The 20314-nt window shown below is 42.2% G+C and overlaps 1 protein-coding gene across 1 annotated transcript in view; it reads right to left on the minus strand.

Moving 5' to 3' along the window:
- LOC136399227 (zinc finger protein 432-like) overlaps positions 1–8931 on the minus strand; it is a 125945-nt gene extending 117014 nt beyond the window's left edge. The window contains exons 1-4 of the mRNA XM_066374218.1: positions 8861–8931; positions 5232–5300; positions 3468–3552; positions 2961–3153 (exon numbers count right to left, since the gene is read on the minus strand). Of these exons, the coding sequence (XP_066230315.1) occupies positions 2961–2975 (15 nt within the window). The 5' untranslated portion in view covers positions 2976–3153; positions 3468–3552; positions 5232–5300; positions 8861–8931. The remainder of the gene's footprint in view (positions 1–2960; positions 3154–3467; positions 3553–5231; positions 5301–8860) is intronic.
- Between the last annotated feature and the right edge of the window lie 11383 nt (positions 8932–20314).

The following is a 20314-nucleotide window of genomic DNA, read 5'->3' on the forward strand; positions in this document are numbered from 1 at the left end:
TTCAAGAGGAAGGAAGACTTCCAAGCTCCTTTTATGAGGTGAGCATAATTCTGATTCCAAAACCAGGCAAAAACAACAGAAAGAAAGAAAATTATAGGCCAATATCTCTGATAAATATAGATGTTAAAATCCTCAACAAAAAATTAGCAAACTGGATCCAACAATATATGGAAAAAATCATACACCATGATCAAGTGGGATTTATTCTGGGGAGGCAAGGCTGGTACAACATTCGTAAATCAATCAATGTGATTCATCACATAAACAAAAAGGAGAAAAACCATATGATAATTTCAATAGATGCAGAAAAAGCATTTTGATAAAATCCAGCACCCATTCATGATCAAAACTCTCAGCAAAATGGGAATACAGGGAACATACCTCATCATGATACAAGCCATCTACGAAAAACCCACAGCCAACATCATACTCAATGGGCAGAAATTAAAAGCAATCCCCTTAAGATCAGGAACAAGGCAGGGGTGCCCCCTTTCACCACTTATTTAACATAGTCCTGGAGGTCCTAGCCACAGCAATCAGACAAGAAGAAGAAATAAAAGCCATTCACGTTGGAAAAGAAGAAGTAAAACTATCATTATTTGCAGATGATATGATATTGTATATAAAAAACCCTAAAGTCTCAGTCAAAAAACTACTGGACCTGATAAATGAATTCAGCAAAGTGGCAGGTTATAAAATCAATACTCAGAAATCAGAGGTATTTTTATACACCAACAATGAGCAGTCAGAAAGAGAAATTAAGGAAACAATCCCCTTCACTATTACAACCAAAAAAATAAAGTAACTAGGAGTAAACTTAACCAAGGAGACTAAAGACTTGTACTCAGAAAATTATAAAGCATTGATAAAAGAAATCAAGGAAGATACAAACAAGTGGAAGCATATGCCGTGCTCCTGGTTAGGAAGAATAAACATCATTAAAATGTCTATATTACCCAAAGCAATCTATAAATTCAATGCAATACTAATTAAAATACCAATGACATACTTCAAAGATATAGATCACATATTCCAAAAATTTATATGGAACCAAAAAAGAACACAAATAGCCTCAGCAATCTTAAAAAAGAAGAATAAAGTGGGAAGTATCACACTTCCTGATATCAAGTTATACTACAAGGCCATTGTACTCAAAACAGCCTGGTACTGGCATAAGAACAGGCATATAGATCAATGGAATAGAACTGAGAACCCAGAAATAAACACACACTTTTATGGACAACTGATATTTGACAAAGGAGTTAAGAGCATACAGTGGAGTAAAGACAGACTCTTCAACAAATGGTGTTGGGAAAATTGGACAGCTACCTGCAAAAAAATGAAACTAGATCACCACCTTACACCACTCACAAAAATAAACTGAAAATGGACAAAAGAGTTAAATGTAGGCCATGTAACCATAAGCATCTTAGAAGAAAACATAGGCAGTAAGCTCTCTGACATCTCTCAGAGCAATACATTTGCTGATTTATCTCCACGGGGAAGTGAAATAAAAGACAGGATAAACAAATGGGACTATATCAAACTAAAAAGCTTTTGCACAGCTAAAGACAGTAAGAACAGAATAAAAAGACAAACTACACAATGGGAGAACATATTTGACAATACGTCTGATAAGGGGTTAATAACCAAAATTTATAAAGAACATGTAAATCTCAACACCAGGAAAACAAACAATCCAATCAAAAAATGGGAAAAAGAAATGAATAGAAATTTCTCCAAAGAGGACATACAGATGGCCAATAGGCATATGAAAAAATGCTCAACATCACTAATCATTAGAGAAATGCAAATTAAAACCACAATGAGATATCACCTCACACCCCAGCCACAATGGCGCTCATCAACAAAACAACACAGAATAAGTGCTGGCGAGGATGTGGAGAAAAGGGAACCCTCCTGCACTGCTGGTGGGAATGCAGACTGGTGCAGCCACTGTGGAAAGCAGTATGGAGATTCCTCAAAAAAATGAAAATTAAACTGCCTTTTGACCCAGCTATCCCACTTTTAAGAATATACCCCAGGAACACCAGAGAACGGCTCCAAAAGGAGAAATGCACCCCCAGGTTTGTGGCAGCATTGTTCACAATAGCGAAGATCTGGAAACAGCCCAAGTGTCCGTCAGAGGATGAGTGGATTAAAAAGCTTTGGTATATATATACTATGGAATACTACTCAGCCATAAGAAATGATGACATTGAATCATTTACAATAACATGGATGGACCTTGATAACATTATACGGAGTAAAATAAGTAAATCAGAAAAAACTAAGAACTATATGAATCCATACATAAATGGGACATAAAAATGAGTCTCAGATATGAACAAGAATGTGATGACAACGGGTGTGGGGGGATGGGGCGAGGAGGGAGAGAGGGGGTGGGGGAGGGGAGGGGCACAAAGAAAACCAGATAGAAGGTGACAGAAGACAATTTGACTTTGGGGGAGGGGTATACAGCACAATCAAATGTCAAAATAATCTGGAGATGTTTTCTCTCAACCTATGTACCCTGATTTATCAATGTCACTGCATTAAATTTAATTTAAAAAAATGTAATTCCGTTAGAGCCATAGAACGACCCGTGTATATTACGCATTATCCAATAAAAATTTGGTGGTGTCCCGAAGGACAGTCGCCATTGGCTCCAGCCACCCGCAACCATGAACATGAGCGGTAGGAATGAATGGATTGTAATACATGAGAATGTTTTATATTTTTAATGTTATTATTTTTTTTATTAAAGATTTGTCTGTGAGCCAGATGCAGCCTTCAAAGGAGCCACATCTGGCTCACGAGCCATAGGTTCCCGACCTCTGGACTAGGGAGATGTTGAGGGGAATAAAGTAGAGGGGGGATGCATTCAGGGCTACACTAGAATCTATATAAACACAAATTAAAATCAATAAAACAAAGAGAAGGAAAAAAACCAAAATCACCTGAGCCAGGATCATTTTTTTCTATTGTTGGAAAAAAACTCGCAATAGACAGGGTGTGTGTTGGCGTGTTGTGAGTCTGCTCTAAGTTTCAGCTCAGAAACCTGTCTTCAGTTGGGTGTGTTGCCAGAGATGCTGACACCCAATTCTGTGGCTTCCTGATCTTCGTGCTTCTATTGCTCCAGGGAGTCAGGACCTGTGGATTGAGGAGAAAATTCAGTGACTGGTACATTTCCTCTGACCCAGATGCACTCACCAACTTAACAATGCTCTGAACTGCCTGAATAAACTGACCAGGGCCTAGAAAAATTTCACTTCGAGAAAAACAGAAGTAGAAGTAAGCCATCAAAACAATGGACTTCAAGAAACAAGTTACAGAGGCAAAAAAAAAGGGACCTTCGGAGTTTAGGATCAGAGAGAGAGAAACCTTGAGAAGAATAAGGGGGTGGGGAAAGGGACCAGCATGCTGCAGAGAGAGCCCTCAAAGTGATCCTACACTTGAATGCATACCTTCTGTTGACACAGGGGTCGGGAACCTATGGTTCGCAAACAAGACGTGGCTCTTCTGTTGGCTGCATTTGCCTCGCAGACAAATCTTTAATAAAAAAATAATATTAAAAATATAAAACATTCTCATGTATTACAATCCAGTCATTTTCTACCACTCATGTTCATGGTTCCGGGTGGCTAGAGCCAATCACAGCTGTCCTCCGGTACAATACCAAATTTTTATTAGATAATGAATACATAATGTACATGGGTCGTTGTATGGCTCTCATGGAATTACATTTTAAAATATGTGGTGTTCATGGCTCTCTCAGCCAAAGAGGTTCCCGAACCCTGTGTTAACGCATGCGTTTATGTGCCTCTAGTTAATTTATTATACCCATTTTTACTACCCATTTATTATTACTTACATACAGCTATCCATAAATATCTTATAATAGGAAAATGTTTATGAGAAGGTAAAATAAAATTAGATCAAAATTGGTTCCTTTTTCATTTTTATTGATATAATTTGCATAGGTTAAACCTATTCATAATAAGCTTGTTTTGGGTAAGTTTGTTATTAATATGGAAGTCATTAAGGACTACTACAAAAAGTTCACATATATTGAACCTTCATTTAACTTCTCATCACATGAACCTTTTAAATCACCACGGTACATTTGTCAAATTGAGAAATGAACATTGGTATAATATGCAACCAAATCACAGGTTCTACTCTGATTTCACAAGTTTTTACACTACCATCCATTTTCTGTTGCACAATTTAACCCACAATATTATATTCAGATACCATTTTTCTCTATTCCGTAACCATTTCTCTGTCACATTTTTCTCAATGATGTCCTCAATTAATTTCAGGAGTACTGATGAGGTATTTTGTATATTAATTCATCTTTAGGGTTGTACTAAATGTACCTCATTAAAGAGTGATCATGCATTTTGGTACAGACACCTCAAAATTGAAGTCTCTATCACACAAATAACTAGGGGTAGAAAATACCAAATTGTCTTACAGCTGATCTCCTGGTAAGGTAGTATTGGCAGGGTTTTACACTGAAAATAGCAAGAACAATTTTGACAAAAACAACCAGTGTACAAGGCCCGCATCAAAAGATTTCAACACTTATATGTAATATCGTAATTGATAGTAGTTGTGAAAGCATAAACGTGCAGATAAATAGAACAGAATAGAGATCCCACAAAAAACCCTGCACAAATCATATAAACACAATTGTCTGAGAAAGTTAAAAGACTTCAATTTAGAAAGGTATGCTTTCCAAAAAATGATGGTGGGACAGTTAGAGAACCACTGGCATGTGGCAATAAAGAAATAAATGGAATGTCAACACATTTATTCAAAATTTTTTATTGATAAAAGACTAGTATCCAGAACATAGAATTCCTAAAAGTTGATAATTTTCAAAGATTGTTTAAAGGAAGAACTGATCCTTATACCATTTACTGCATACCGGGAACTATTAGTTAATCATCCAATGTGCCAGAATCCATGCTCTGCTACTTTATCCCAGGTTCCTGTAGTTTCCTTGATTAGTAAAGAAACGAATACATATGATGAGGCTGCAGAGATCTGTGCCTCAGTCCTAGAAGCTGGGAGTCCCCTGTACCCATCTTTTCTCCATGCTGTGTCTTGTGTTCTTTTCAAGTCCTGCAGCACCTTCCTTTCAAGCACACCCTTTGCCAAGCTGTTCTCAGCAATCACAAAGACTCATTCAAGATTTTTTACACGTATTAACAACTGTAAACCTTGTTTTGCCCCAGTCTGTAGTATGCAATTTTTCATTCTCATCTATGCATTCATCTGAGTGGAAGACTCTATAATGTGAAGGAGAAATTACACTTAATATATTTCAATACTTTACATATTAAATGAGGCGGTATTTTATAGGCCTCTACAAATCCCAAAGAAATAAAGATAAATAATGTAGAAAAAATAATGAAGAAAAAAATGATAAATCACTCAGATGCCTGAATAGAGTGGGGCACAGAGGGTAGAGCTTCAACCTGGGATGCTGAGGACCCAGGTTCAAAATTCTCAGGTCACAGGTTTGAGCGTGCCCTTCCCAGGTTTAGTGGGGGGAGCAGCCTGTTCATAAGATTATCAAAATGATACTATGATTGCTGGCTTGAACTTAAATGTTGATGACTTAAAGCCCATGTTCCCTGACTTGAGCCCAAGATCACTGTCTTGAGCAGAATGTCACTGTCTAGACTTGAGCACGCACAGGGACAGAATGATGTTTCTATCTCTCTCTCTCCTGTGTTCTCTGTCCAAAATCAGTAAACAAAAAAATAAAATTAATAAAAAATATATGAGAAAATTTCACAATGTGGTAAGTTTTGCAAAGATTATAAACAGGGCACATAAACCACACTATAAACTAATGACACATTCCTGGCGAAAATGGACAGGGTAAAAGTACTATGGAAAACATTTTGGTATCTATTTAGACTGAACTTATAAGCACAGTAAGATACAGCACTTTCATGCTGAGGTAAATGTCTAAACTATGTATTTTTCCCATGCAACGCCCCCCCCCACACACACACACACATAAAAAGTGCACTGCTAAAACAGAAGACAAGTCCAAGAATGTCCATTGCAGTTGTATCCTAACAATCTGGACTGCAAACAATACAAGTTCAGTTATCAGCAGGAACACCTGCCATGCACTCCAACCACGGCATGTATGGGAAAAATACAACCTTGGCTCTTCTAAGATTTCTAAAGCATGTTAAAACAAAGACACTTTTTTTAAAATAGAGAGTCAGAAAAATAGACAAAAAGACAGGAAGGGAGAGAGATGAGACGAATAAACTCAAAGCTAAAGCACTTTATTTGTTCATTGATAGCATTCTCATATATGTTTGGACCAGGGGGTTCCAGCTTAGCCAGTGATCCCTTGCTCAAGCCAGCGACTTTGGGCTCAAGCAACAGACATTGGGGCCATGTCTATGACCCCACACTCAAGACGGTGACCCTGACCCTGCACTCAAGCTAGCAATCTCAGAGTTTCAAACCTGAGTCCTCAGCCCCAGATCAATGATCCATCCACTGCAGCACAACCTGGTCAGGCCAAAATACATCTTCCTTTGTGAAGCATATGTGAAAGATCTTCTGTGGCTTACAACTGAAAAACTATTAACTGTGTAAGCATTATAGAATATGGTTACCTGACATTCATTTACACACACACACACACACACACACACACACACACGAAGAAAGAAAAAAGAAACCACAGCAGATTCACATTAAGCTAAAGTAGACTACATAAAGAGTGAACGATGTACGATTAGTTGATAGAGTTAGTTAGGCACATCTAAATAAAATGTAATGATTAATAAGGATGATGCCTGACCTCTAGTGGCACCCAAAATAAAGCATTGACCTAGAACACTGAGATATCTGGTTCGAAACCGTGAGCTTGCCTGTTTAAGGCATATATGAGTTGATGCTGCGTGCTCTACCTTGCCTTTTCTCTCTCTCTAAATATAAATAAATAAAATCTTTAAAAATGATTAATAATTAAATGTATGCTAAAAGTATACTGAAAATCGTTAAAGTACTCGGTATGGAGAGCTCCGGGAAACTCAAGCTCACTTATGCTTCAGCAAAACATCAGAAACACTCCAGGTGGCCTCTGTCAAAACAACATGCAATATCACTGTAAGGTCGGTGGATAGAGGGCTGGTCACCTGGGGAACTTAGGCTCGGGGAACTTCGGCGAGGACCGCCCACAGTCAAGCACACCAAAAAGAAACTTCCTAGGACGCCTTGGAAACAAAAGCGATTGACTGTCAGCCAGTAAGATTTCTCTACGTCATTTTAGCTCGACTTCCCTAGAGGGACCCCTTTTTAAATATACCCGCGCGGTCTCTCCATGTGCGATTTTTTCCTGACCTCCATCTTGCACGCCAGTGAGTCTCGCCTGGGAACGCTTTGTACTGAATAAAGCCTTTTGAACTTACCACACTTGGTGGCTCCGAGACCTGTTCCTTCCTTCTCGGCGGGGAAAAACACCTTACAATCACTGTCACTCTACGGATTCCAACCACAATTTTGTCTCAAGTAAACTACCAGGTCCCTCCTGAGACAAACAGCTGCTTACTCCAATCAGTCTGGTTTCCCTTCTTTCCTACCTTACAAGCCCCTTCTTTTAATTCTCATATTTCTCCCTCTCCCTTTTCTCTTAAATCACCTCCTCCTCCAGTGTTTGCCCTCATTTTCACTGCACCCAACAAGCAACTACCCATCTCTCTCCCCTTATTGGAGCAGGAATAGCGTCTACATTATCAGTCTGGACAGCAGAACCCCAAGAAAGGAGCACACCTCCCTATCCTTTCTCACCTCTTCTCAATTCATCTCCCTCCCTGCCTGACACAACAGGGAATGTTGTTCCTCTGCGGGGAGGACGCTACCTTGGCCTTCCTACTACCTGGGCAGGAGCCTGTGCTTTAACATACCTCTCTCCCAATGGTGATGTAGCCCTCAACAACCGGTCTCTCCCCATTCCAGGGATTCAGCAAGTCCGGCACAGAAGGGCAGTGCAGCTCACCCCTCTCTTGGTAACCCTCAAAATAACTTCAGGAGTTGGGACAGGTTTAGGGGTACCAGCCACCTCTGTCCTAACCTCCCTTATAATTCTCACTGAAGTGTTCATTCTTGCAGGCTGCTGCTTCACTTACCACAAATATCACAATGAGACCTTCTGGGGGGGGGGGGGGGGAGAGGAGGCACAAAAAAATGTATCTGCAGAATGCCTGAGCAATCCAATGTGAAGCAGAATTTAACCACCCAGAGGCGGCAAGCCAAGCACACTGACCGCCTTAAGTTATCCGTTGGGGATTTACTGAACCATTATTGAGAAATAAAAATTATGTACACTTGAAGGAATCCATGTGACCCCTTGAAATACACATAGACGGAAATAGTAGCACAATCAAGTTAATTAACACATCCCGCAGCTCACAATCAGTTCTACGTACGCGTGGGGAGAACACTCTGCACGTGGATCTGCGTACATCCCGCGGCCAGAACTTTACGAGTGAAAGTTTGTACCCGTGGGAGGACGTAACACAAACTCCTTCAGAACACTATTGGCTACTGACGAACGGAGAGCTCACTTTCGGCTTTAAAAGTAAAAACTACGAAGATGCAGTTACTTAACGAAAAGAAGAGCAGAGCGCAGGGAGCAGCCTGGGAGCCATTTTAACCCCCACCCCCAAGGAAAGCGCCGGACTCTCGCGGGGTCGGCTGAATTTCCACGGACGGCAGGGCCGCCTGAGGGAACTAAAAGTTCCACGAGGCCATCCAGACTGTGAAGAAAAGGAGTTGTGAAATGAAGGTTTAACGTAGAAAAACGGGAACTCACATTTCGTACTATGACCTTCGCGTCCAGTTCCCGGTCTGCAGAAAATGGCGCTCAGAAGAAATAAGGAACGTCCTGGAGGCGTGGCCTGGTTAGACTGGGCAAGCGCGCCCGGACATCCCAAAAGCTGGAAAAAAAAAAAAAGAGTATGGGCGGGGTGTCCCAGGGAGGGAGAGACAGAGGGTGGAGTCTGTTGAGGCCAGGCATGCGCAATAACACTGAAAAGGTGAAACTAAATCAAGAAGGTGGTGGGAGAGGGTCTTTAACCTGACCTTTACAGTACAGCAATGGTTGTTTTCTAAGGTCAGGAATACCCATATGTCTTTCATACTTGTGTGTGCACTTATTAAGCATTAGAATGAGAGCCCTGGTTCTTCAGGTTGTTAGGGCATCATCTGATATGCCAAGGTTGTGGGTTCCTTCCCTGCATGGGACAGATACAAGAAACCGCCGGTGCCTGACCTGTGGTGGCACAGTGGATAAAGTGTCGACCTGGAAATGCTGAGGTCACTGGTTCGAAACCCTGGGCTTGCCTGGTCAGGGCACATGTGGGAGTTGATGCTTCTAGCTCAGCTCCTCCCCCCTTCTCTCTCTCTGTCTCTCTCTCCTCTCTAAAATGAATAAATAAAATTTTTAAAAAATTAAAAAAAAAAAAAAAAAAGAAACCGCCGGTGAATTGTTTCCCTTCTGCGCTTTCTAAAATGAATTTAAAATTAAAAAATATATACTTATTGTCCCATTCGATACTTGACATCAATTACCTTCAAATACTTTTTTTAAACCTGTTTACAGCATACTGATGAGGCAGGTTACAAAGAAGCTAGGAACATTCCTTTAGAAGTAGAATGGGGAAACTGAGACAGATAACTGAACTGGTTGAGCAATTTACACCAAATACAAAAGGTCACCTCTCTAAATATAACATTAGCTGTATTTGAGCTCCATCCCAAATAAAGCAGCAAAACCAACGGGGCTATGCCAGGACCAGCTGCACGGACTAATAACACCCTGGCACTGACTAATCAGTAGAGAACAAAACCCATAAAGAACTCACCTAGAAAAGTTGATGAATATTCTATTGAGATCTTATCCTAACTCAGTCTTTACAAACGCTCAAAACAGAAGGCTGAGAGTGTTGCACTCGCCGGGTAAAATAGACACTGGAGACGTTTGGAGAGTTTAAACAAAGTTTTATGGCAAAGAAAAAGCAAAACCTGCGCAGGGGTGAGCTCAGGTGGCAGTCACCAGAGTCACACCGAGCGCCTACAATCTAGGGGTTTTTATAGCATAGCAAGCAAGCGGTTCATACAGAAGCGAATTTTGCATTTAGCAATTGGCTCCCTCAAATTAAATTTTAGTCACGTGCCTTAGTAACCAGTCATACAGTTGAAAGCCCCCAGCTGGAAAAGTCCCTATCTATCCTCCAGGATTGGGCTACACTAATCATCCTGGGAGTTTTACAACTTTCCTATCTCAAGGACTCATCTATTCCTAGCCATCCTGGGAGTCTAACGACTTCCATCTGTTCCTAGTCATCCTGGGAGTCTAACGACTTCCATCTGTTCCTAGTCATCCTGGGAGTCTAACACCTTCCTTATCTCAAGGACTCATCTGTCCCGGGAATGGGTTGCATTTACTGGACTAGTTCCTTTGAAGTTATTTCTAAAGCCTATTAATATATTTTATGGCCTTTATTCGGATGTCACATTTCCTCCTCTTCTTTGTACTAGTTAAATCATTAACTATAATGGAGATTCTTCGACTATACTAAGGCGTTGGTAGGGCTGAGATAAAACCATTACTTTGACTGTTTCTATTCTTTCCTTAATAAAAGCAAATAACTTGTTGAGGATTATGGGTCCAATAGTGAGGGCCAACAACAGTATTAACAATGGTCCCGCTAGTGTAGTTATCAATGTAGTTAGCCAGGGTGACAGTTTTTGAAAAGATTCTCGAGCCTCCTCTGTCCATACAAATTGTTCCTCTTTTCCCCGTGTTAACTCATGCAAAGGTTTGGCCAGCTCTGCAAATCCTAGTATCCAAAGTCTGCAATATCCTACGGCACCTAAAAATTCTCGTACTTGCCTCTTACTTACAGGCTCAGGAATCTGTAATATAGTCTGAATTCTTTGGCTAGACAAGCCACGTTGTCCCCCCCTTAAGTTATACCCCAAGTAACTCACAGTTTGAGTGACAATTTGGGCTTTCTTAGCAGATACTCGATAGCCCATCCGTTGCAGTTCTTGGAGTAGTTCCAATGTAGCTTCTCGGCAACTCTCCTGGTTTGGGGCTGCGATAAGGAGATCGTCCACATACTGTAGCAGCACGATTGAAGAGTGGCCGGCTCGAAACTCCTGTAAGTCTTTGCACAAAGCCTCATTAAATATGATTGGTGAATTCTTAAAACCCTGAGGGAGTCTGGTCCAAGTGTATTGACCTGAAAGTCCATTCTCAGGATCATTCCACTCAAAGGCAAACATTTCCTGGCTTTGCTTTGCTAATGGAATGCAAAAGAAGGCATCTTTCAAATATAATACTGAATAAAAAACATGAGTCGGTGGCAATGAACTCAATAGGGTATAGGGGTTTGGCACAGTAGGATGTATGGTCTCTACCCGAGCATTCACGTCATGCAGGTCCTGCACTGGGCGATAGTCCTGAGTTCCAGGCTTTTGTACTGGCAGCAGAGGAGCGTTCCAGGCAGATTGGCACTCCCGGAGAATCCCGGCTCCCAATAAGCGCCTCAAGTGCTGTGCTATGCCCTGTTTAGCCCGAGCGGGTACAGGATACTGTCTGATGCGTACTGGGCTGGCATCGCTCCGCAACAGCACTACTACAGGCGGCTGATGTACTGCCAATCCCAGAGGATTGTTTTCTGCCCAAACTCCAGGAACCTGCTGCTTTACTTCCTCGGGGACGCCCGTAAACCCGCTCTTACCTTCCTGGAGGGAGGCAATCAGGTATTCTTCTGATATTGGCACAGTCACTAATACCTTGCCTTCTGTATTCTTCTCCTGGTTGAAGGTTATTGTTGCTTGAAATTTTTGCAACAAATCTCGTCCCAACAGCGGGTAAGGGCAGTCTGGAATAATCAGGAATGAATGAGTAATAGTCCCCCGCGCCAGGTCTGTAATCCGAGCAGTGGCTCGAGGATATGAGACAGCCTTGCCAGTGACCCCTATTACCTTTGTGGATTCCTTTTGTAATGTCCCAAGTGGTCTCTTTAGGACAGAATAAGTGGCCCCCGTGTCAACTAGAAAGGTAGTTGGTTTCCCTTCAATTGACAGTATGACCATAGGCTCATGGGGGCCAACAGAAATGGAGCCTTGGCCCCGTCAGTCTAATTGGAGCAAAACTTGTGAGCTTTGTTCCTGATTTGTGGCCTGTAGCTTAGGGCAGTCCTTCTTCCAATGACCTTTTTCCTTGCAATAAGCACACTGATCTTTATCTAGTTGCTTCTGCAGGAAAGTTCCCTTCTTTCCCTTAAAGGGCTGCTGTTTCCCTTTTGGTCCTTTTGATTGCTGTGCCAAGAGTAGTTTTACAGCTGCTCTCCCTAACTCAGGGTCATCACGATTGACATAGACTCTCTGTGCTATTTCTAATAGTTCACTCCTATTCTTTCCCTCAAATCCTTCTATTTTCTGGAGCTTCTTTCTAATGTCTGGGGTTGCCTGAGTGACGAAGGCTATGTTTATTAGCCTCCGATTTTCCTCTGCCTCAGGATCAATAGGGGTATAAACCCGGTAGGCCTCCATTAGCCGCTCTAAAAATGCAACAGGGGACTCATCCCTTCCCTGAATTACCTCACCTACCTTACTGAAGTTGGTTGGTTTCTTAGCAGCTGCTTTTATTCCCCTTAATAGAGCCCGGCGATATTGGGTAAGCGATTCCCTATCCCTGCTATCATTTGGATCCCAATTGGGAGGGCACCTGGGGAGTGTTTTCTCTAGTTCCCTTTCAGTGCCCCCATCTTCCCTAATTGCTTTTTCAGCTTCTTGGCTGATGCGGGTTCTTTCTTCCGTTGTGAACAGAGTGTGCAAAAGCTGCTGACAATCGTCCCAAGTTGGTTGATGGGTCCTGAAAACAGTCTCAAGCAAAGAAATTAACCCCTGGGGTTTCTCTGAAAATGACAAGTTCTGATGTTTCCAATTATAAAGGTCACTAGTAGAGAAAGGAATATAAATCATTCGGGACGGTGCTTGTGGTCCTTCATCTAGGGGGGCAGCACCTCCCTAAGAGGTAACATTGGGGCACTTCCAGCAAAGGGAGGTTGAGCATAAGGGGTTCCCCCCCCCCGAGTGTGGGGAGGACTCTGGACATTCTCGGGCACAGTTGAATCCGGCTCCTTGGGTTTCTGATAAGGAGGAGGATAATTTACAGGGTCTATTATATCCTCAGTAACTTCAGGAAGGACCGGATACGATTTGGGAGGCTCTTTTTCAGGTGCAGGTGGAGCGGAGGGAGGGCGAGGCTTAATGTCCACTGCGCTCACACAAATAGCTCTCTTAACCTTTTGATTAGCTTTTATGCACCTCTTAATGTACCCAGGTTTGTCTGTAGCTATATCTGTCCAAATATCTATATACACATATTGATCTGGATGGGGCACCTGATATATAATGGCTCTTACTGCAAAAACTATGGGCAGATCAAAGGTTCCTTCAGATGGCCATCCAACCTTAAGAGATGGCCACTCCACTTGGCTTAAGGTCTGGAGAGTTTCTCGATCAGGTGGAGGTCCCCCGTAACCCTGGGCTCTCTTCTGAAAATCAGAGAAGTTACTTAAAATGCAATCAAGAGGGGATTTAAGTGTAGATTCTTGCTGTCCCATCTCGCGGTATTTGTTCCTCTTAGCCTGGTATGCTTCTAGTCCTAAAAAGACAACACACAGGATTCCCCACCCTATAAGCAGAGTGGTCCAAATAGATGAACGTTGACCACACTGTACTGGCAAACAAATGAACACCCAACACAACAGTGCAGCAAGTCCCAGGAGGACAATACACAAAATTTCCCACTCAGTCATTCAGGCTAAACAAACAACCAGACAGCGGCGCGGCACTGCGCGAGTGAGCTCACTACTTTTAAAACGATCGATCGATTTCAGACAGAAACAGAAACCTTGGCCGGCAGCGTCCTGCCCTTGGCCCGAGTGTCTGGGCGGGTCACTGACAGCGTCCTGTCTGCCACCACAGACTGTAAGTGCTCCGGAGCCAGATTACAGAAACAAGAAATTCTACAACAAGATACTCACCAGATTGAGCTGTTCCGCCTGTCCCCAGTCAAAATTCCCATAATGGGAATCCCGGGCGAGCCCCCATAAAATGTTGCACTCGCCGGGTAAAATAGACACTGGAGACATTTGGAGAGTTTAAACAAAGTTTTATGGCAAAGAAAAAGCAAAACCTGCGCAGGGGTGAGCTCAGGAGGCAGTCACCAGAGTCACACCGAGCGCCTACAATCTAGGGGTTTTTATAGCATAGCAAGCAAGCGGTTCATATAGAAGTGAATTTTGCATTTAGCAATTGGCTCCCTCAAATTAAATTTTAGTCATGTGCCTTAGTAACCAGTCATACAGTTGAAAGCCCCCAGCTGGAAAAGTCCCTATCTATCCTCCAGGATTGGGCTACACTAATCATCCTGGGAGTTTTACGACTTTCCTATCTCAAGGACTCATCTATTCCTAGCCATCCTGGGAGTCTAATGACTTCCATCTGTTCCTAGTCATCCTGGAAGTCTAACGACTTCCATCTGTTCCTAGTCATCCTGGGAGTCTAACACCTTCCTTATCTCAAGGACTCATCTGTCCCAGGAATGGGTTGCATTTACTGGACTAGTTCCTTTGAAGTTATTTCTAAAGCCTATTAATATATTTTATGGCCTTTATTCGGATGTCACAAGAGCACTCTCTTTCTCCTGCTAGCACACCCCTTTTCCCAACAGGCTTGCATTTCCTAAACTCTAAGTGTTCCCAAAGACTTGCATCCAGAAGAGCAATGGGCAGCTGCATTGCATCTTCAGCTAATTGCCTAAACCTCTGTCCGAGGTCCCCTTTTTGCTACTGTTCCAGTGCAGGGTCATTTCTAATCCATAAATTTTCTAGAGAGCCAAGGCAGCCTGGCCTAGGCTCCTGCCTATACATTCTTCTATTCTAGACCGTTTGGAAAACAGCTGTGTTAGGCTTGCTCACTTGCAATTTGCATGATTAGTATGTGAGCACATGGCAGAGCCACATGTGCATAACGTATGTATATGTAAGACTACAGGTAATTGGACTCAGGGCAGTGTTTGGGAAATTGCAGATTGCATGCCTGTCACTGAGAGGGGATGCTTTACTATTTGCTTGCCTGCTGTTGTTAGAACCTGTTTCCCCTTGCCTGTGTACTTGCCTCTCACTGAAAGAATGTAAGAAAAGATAATACCCCAACGTTTTACAGCTCAGCATTCCACTACTGTCTGCTTGGTATCAATGTGAACCTGGCTGGCCTCAGCCATGAAAGGTTGCTAGCTTGGAGCCAAGGTCACTGGCTTGAGTAAGTAAGGGTCACTTGATCAGCTGCAACCTCTGGTCAAGGCACATATGAGAAAGCAATCAATGTACACCTAAAGTGTGCAATGAAGAATGATGCTTCTTATCTCTCTCCCTTCCTGTCTGTCTGTCCCTATCTGTCCCCTCCTCTGTCTCTATGTCTGACACCAAAAATAAATAAATAAATAAATAAATAAATAAATAAATAAATCTTCAATTCTTTTCCAATCACACAGGAGAAGAGCCTTTCACCTCCATTCTAACCACTCTTCTTTCTGTCTCTTTTCCTCCTACAGTCAAGGCTCCATTGGAGCAAAATTGTCCCGGGAGCCTTCAGTGGCTCCATGTCCTCCCACTCAGGCAGTAGAACGGCTCTGGTCACAACAAACCAATGCCCCAGATGGGCAGAATATCGACCTTCATGGGCATATCAGATGGATCCCGGTCAGACACGTAGGGAGTCTCTCTGCCTCCATGCTTCTCACTTCATAAAAATAGAAAAAAATAAATAAATTACCCCTAGCTGGTTGGCTCAGCAGTAGTGCGTTGGCCTAATGTGTAGAAGTCCTGAGTTTGATTCCTAGCCAGGGCATACAGGAGAAGCATCAATCTGCTTCTCCACTCTTTTCCCTCTGCTTTCTCTCTATCTCCCTCTGGCAGCCAATGAGCCATTGGAGCAAAGCTGGCTCAGGTGCTGAGGATGTTTCCATGGCCTCTGCCTCTAGCGATAGAATGGCTTTGGTTGCAACAGAGCAATGCCCGAGATGCCCGAGCATCGCCCCCTGGTGGGCATGCCGGGTTGGTACTGGTTCAGCGCAAGTGGAAGTCAGCCTCACTTCCGCCCTGGTTTTCAGTTCAGAAAAATACAAAAAATAAAATATAAAATTAAGAAATATGCTGGGGTCCAGCCCCGGGGGGAATTCAGGGGTCCCACAGGAAGAGACGGCGTCGGCACGAATCGAGTGAGAGAGCCGAAATTCTTTTCTTTCTCTTTATTCTCTAGTTAGCATTTACTGCCAGGCATCTCTCTCAATTGCTGGTCTAGCTTTCCTTTTATGCACACACACTAAGTTACAATCACATGATATTCAGAATACATTGATTAATCATTGTTTTTGTTTCACTATGGTTACATTTCCTAGGTAACAGTTAATTCATTTCTATAAACTATAAATCAGGTGGTAAGTCATTCAAAGTACAATTATACAATAACTTGAACAGCAATAACAATATTGATACAAACTTCCAAAAGATCAGTACTGATTAATAACTCTACCTTGTCTAGGATTCTATTGTCTAGTCAAATTTTATTTATTTACTATATTCATACACTAATTAAGTTCTAACTTTACTTTTCTCAGAGTGCTCCACCACCTGCAGGTCAGGTATGCAAGAAGAATGGAAAGTTTCTTTACTCTACCACATGAAAAGGCTAGGGAGGAAAAGTGATGAATTAAGTGAAGGCTAAAAGGTGCTCTGTGTATAGTTACTGTTTCCTACCTATTCATAAGTCACAATCTGTTTTTTCTAACATGATTAATAAGAAGAAATTCTCCTACAAACTTAACCCTTTACAAGGGATTTCATAGCCAGCCTCTTATGTCTATGAGCCCAGTTCAAGGGGCTTATAGGCTTTTCTGTGGAACTCACACCCTCTGTCTCATTTCCAAAGAAATTACTACAAATCTACAGGGAAAGCACGGTACTATTATCCCTGTGCCATAAATAATAGCACGCACCCAGAAAAGGGGGGATATAAGGCCAGATTAATTAAAAAAGGTCAAAGGGGGAAGTATCGTTGTGCCTTTCCTTTGTGGTGACTTTGTCAACCCGCAGCCATTGGCAGCCATTGGTCTTCACTGCAGTGACTTTGTCAACCAGCAGTTTTTGATCTTCTTCTGCTGTGACCTTGTCAGCCAGCAGTTGTGGGTCTTCTCCTGCTGTGACCTTGTCAGCCAGCAGTTGTGGGTCTTCTCCTGCTGTGACCTTGTCAGCCAGCAGTTGTAGATCGGCTCCCGACAGAAACACTTAAAAATTAAAATAAAATAATAAAAATTGTGTTTTCCAAAATATAAGGTATGTTTACTTAGAAAGTCACAGAAGTAGAAGAGATGGTCTTTAATTAACAACTCACAGAGGCAAAAAACAGCAGTTTAGGTGGAAGGGAGACGGCGGGGGGTCCTCCCAGAAGAGAGTGCCAAAGAATTTTATTTTTAAGTGGCTCTGAAATTTTTCAGTTAGCTTTGATTATATAGACAGCACGTTTGACAATCATATATTTTTGCATAGCAATAAAAGAGACACAGGCTGGACTCTGGAGGTGAGTTGATAAAGCATCAACCTGGAATGCTGAGGTCACCAGGTTGAAATCCTGGGATTGCCTGGCCAAGGTACAAGGAGCAACTACCAGTTGAGGTTTCCCGCTCCTCTCCTCCCCTTTCTCCTCTGTCTAAAATCAATAAATATATTTTTTCAAAGAAAAGAAAAAGGACCAGCGTGTTTGAATTTCTTTCATAGCAATATGTAGTGGCATACCTGACCAGGAGATGGCACAGTGGACAGTGTTGGACTGGAAGAGGATCCAGGTTCGAAACCCCGAGGTCGCTGGATTGAAGCCCAAAGTTGCTGACTTGAGTCCAATGTCACTGGCTTGAGCAAGGGGTCACTCTGCTTTGCTGTGGCCTCCCACCCAGTCAAGGCCCATATGAGAAAGCAATCAATGAACAACGAAGGACCTACAACTAAAAATTGATGCTTCTCATCTCTCTCTTCCTCCTGTGTGTCCCTAGGTGTCTTTTTCTCTGTTTCACTCTGTCTCTGTCACAAAAAAAAAAAATGATATGTGATATCATGACAATAAACAAAGTGTCTGTCTTCTAAAACGTCCACAAAAATTTTTGCACGCTTCCTGAAGTGGGATACTTTAGCCGACTGGTAAAGTACAGTGTGTTCATAAAATTATGGTGCACTTTTGACCGGTCACAGGAAAGCAACAAAAGATGATAGAAATGTAAGATCTACACCAAATAAAAGGAAAACCCTCCCAGTTTCTGTAGGATGATGTGGCAGCATGTGCGCATGCACAGATGATTACGTAACACTGTGTATACCTCAGAGCAGCCCATGGCCATGCCAGTTGAGATGTGGACAGTACAGAGGAAAGTTCAGTGTGTTCTGTGGCTCACTGAATTCCAATCCGTGACCAAAGTGCAACATGAATATCAGCACATTTATAATGAAGCACCATTACATAGGAATAACATTACTCGGTGGGATAAGCAGTTGAAGGAAACTGCAGTTTGGTGGAGAAACCCCGTTCTGGTAGGCCATCAGTCAGTGACAAGTCTGTAGAGGCTATATGGGATAGCTACATAAGGAGCCATAAAAAATCTGTGCGTGACCCCATATCAAACTGCACTGAATAGGTATAAAACTTAGAAAGTTTTCCTTTTATTTGGTGCAGATTTCACATTCCTATCGTCTTTTGTTGCTTTCCTGTGACCAGTCTAAAGTGCACCATGACTTTACGGACACACTGTATATTCTTTGTTTGAAGACTGGAGGCTAATAGCTCAGCTGCTTTCTTTGATAGGCCCAAATCTCTTACTAAGTCATTCAATTTGGGTTAGCTAAACTGCTGAGGGGTTAATGACTGCTTGGCATAAGAAGAAGACCCTTCAGATTCTACAACCATTTCCTCATGCATCTTATCAAAATACACTTGATCACTATGTTCACTGTCTTCGTCCTTAGAAGAAATAAAACCATTGAAAACTGGAACCGGGAGTGTCTCGGAGTGTGGGATATGTCGTATTGCTGAAGGAATATTAAGGATATGCGATCATATGCCATTTTCTCTTGCCGATGCCCTTTGTATGGATCAGACAGAAATAACAGTCACTGCTGTGGTCCTTAGATTCACGCCATACCATGAGAATACCAAAAGGCATTCCTTTGCATTTTCCTTTTGTCTGGTCATAGAGCACTTCCTCACAATTATGACACACAATATGAGGAGCCAAATTCTTGTCTTGATTAACAAGGAGAACTTGAAAATAGGCAATATATGCATGTGTCACAAATGATGAAATATTGCGCCTTGGCATTGAAGTGTGTAACAGTCACATATATAACAGAAGGTGTCAGGAGTATTCTAACATTTATGCCTACTCGAAGAAGCCATGATTCAATCTTGAGACTTGTTTGGAGGTTCTAGCAGGGGAGCGCAGCTACTCGTATACCCTTGACCGAAGAACGGTCCTCTCCTCTAGCGGGGAAGGTCGTCCTCTTCGACCGAGCGCGCAGCTTCGGGAGGGACGCACATGGAGCGGTGAGGGAGGAAGGGGACACCCACCTAGCCAGCCAGATCAGCCGAATCAACCCTGGCGATCAATGGGGTGACAGATGTCGCAGCCAGATCGCCCTCACATCCTGATTCAATCTTAAAACAAAATAAGAGGGTGTTTTTATCAGATAATAATTTTTTAAATTTAAAAACAACTACAATTATGTAAAAGTGATGTTTGTAAAACATTAATTGCCTTGTGGTTATGTTCAATCCAAGTGTCAATGTCCTTTAACTTCAATTTAAAAACCAATGCATGTTATTAATGTAAAAAAGTAACATAAAAATTGCATAAATACTAAAGCATGCACCAAAAACCCCCACAAATTTCAGATTTGAAATCAGCGATGCAGTAATATATAGAAAAAATTCTAAAACCTCATGCAACAGAAAATGAAAAGAAAATTGTTCCCCAGTGTTACCTACAAAACCTAATGAGTCTTGTCTGACTACCAGTGGTGCAGTGGATAGAGAGTTGGACTAGGATGCCAAGGACCCAGGTTTGAAACATCGAGTTGTCAACTTCAACACATAGTCATCCAGCTTGATGCCATGGTCGCTGGCTTGAGCCCAAAGGTTTCTG

The sequence above is a fragment of the Saccopteryx leptura genome, chromosome 3 (genome assembly GCF_036850995.1).
Source record: "Saccopteryx leptura isolate mSacLep1 chromosome 3, mSacLep1_pri_phased_curated, whole genome shotgun sequence".
Taxonomy (NCBI): domain Eukaryota; kingdom Metazoa; phylum Chordata; class Mammalia; order Chiroptera; family Emballonuridae; genus Saccopteryx; species Saccopteryx leptura.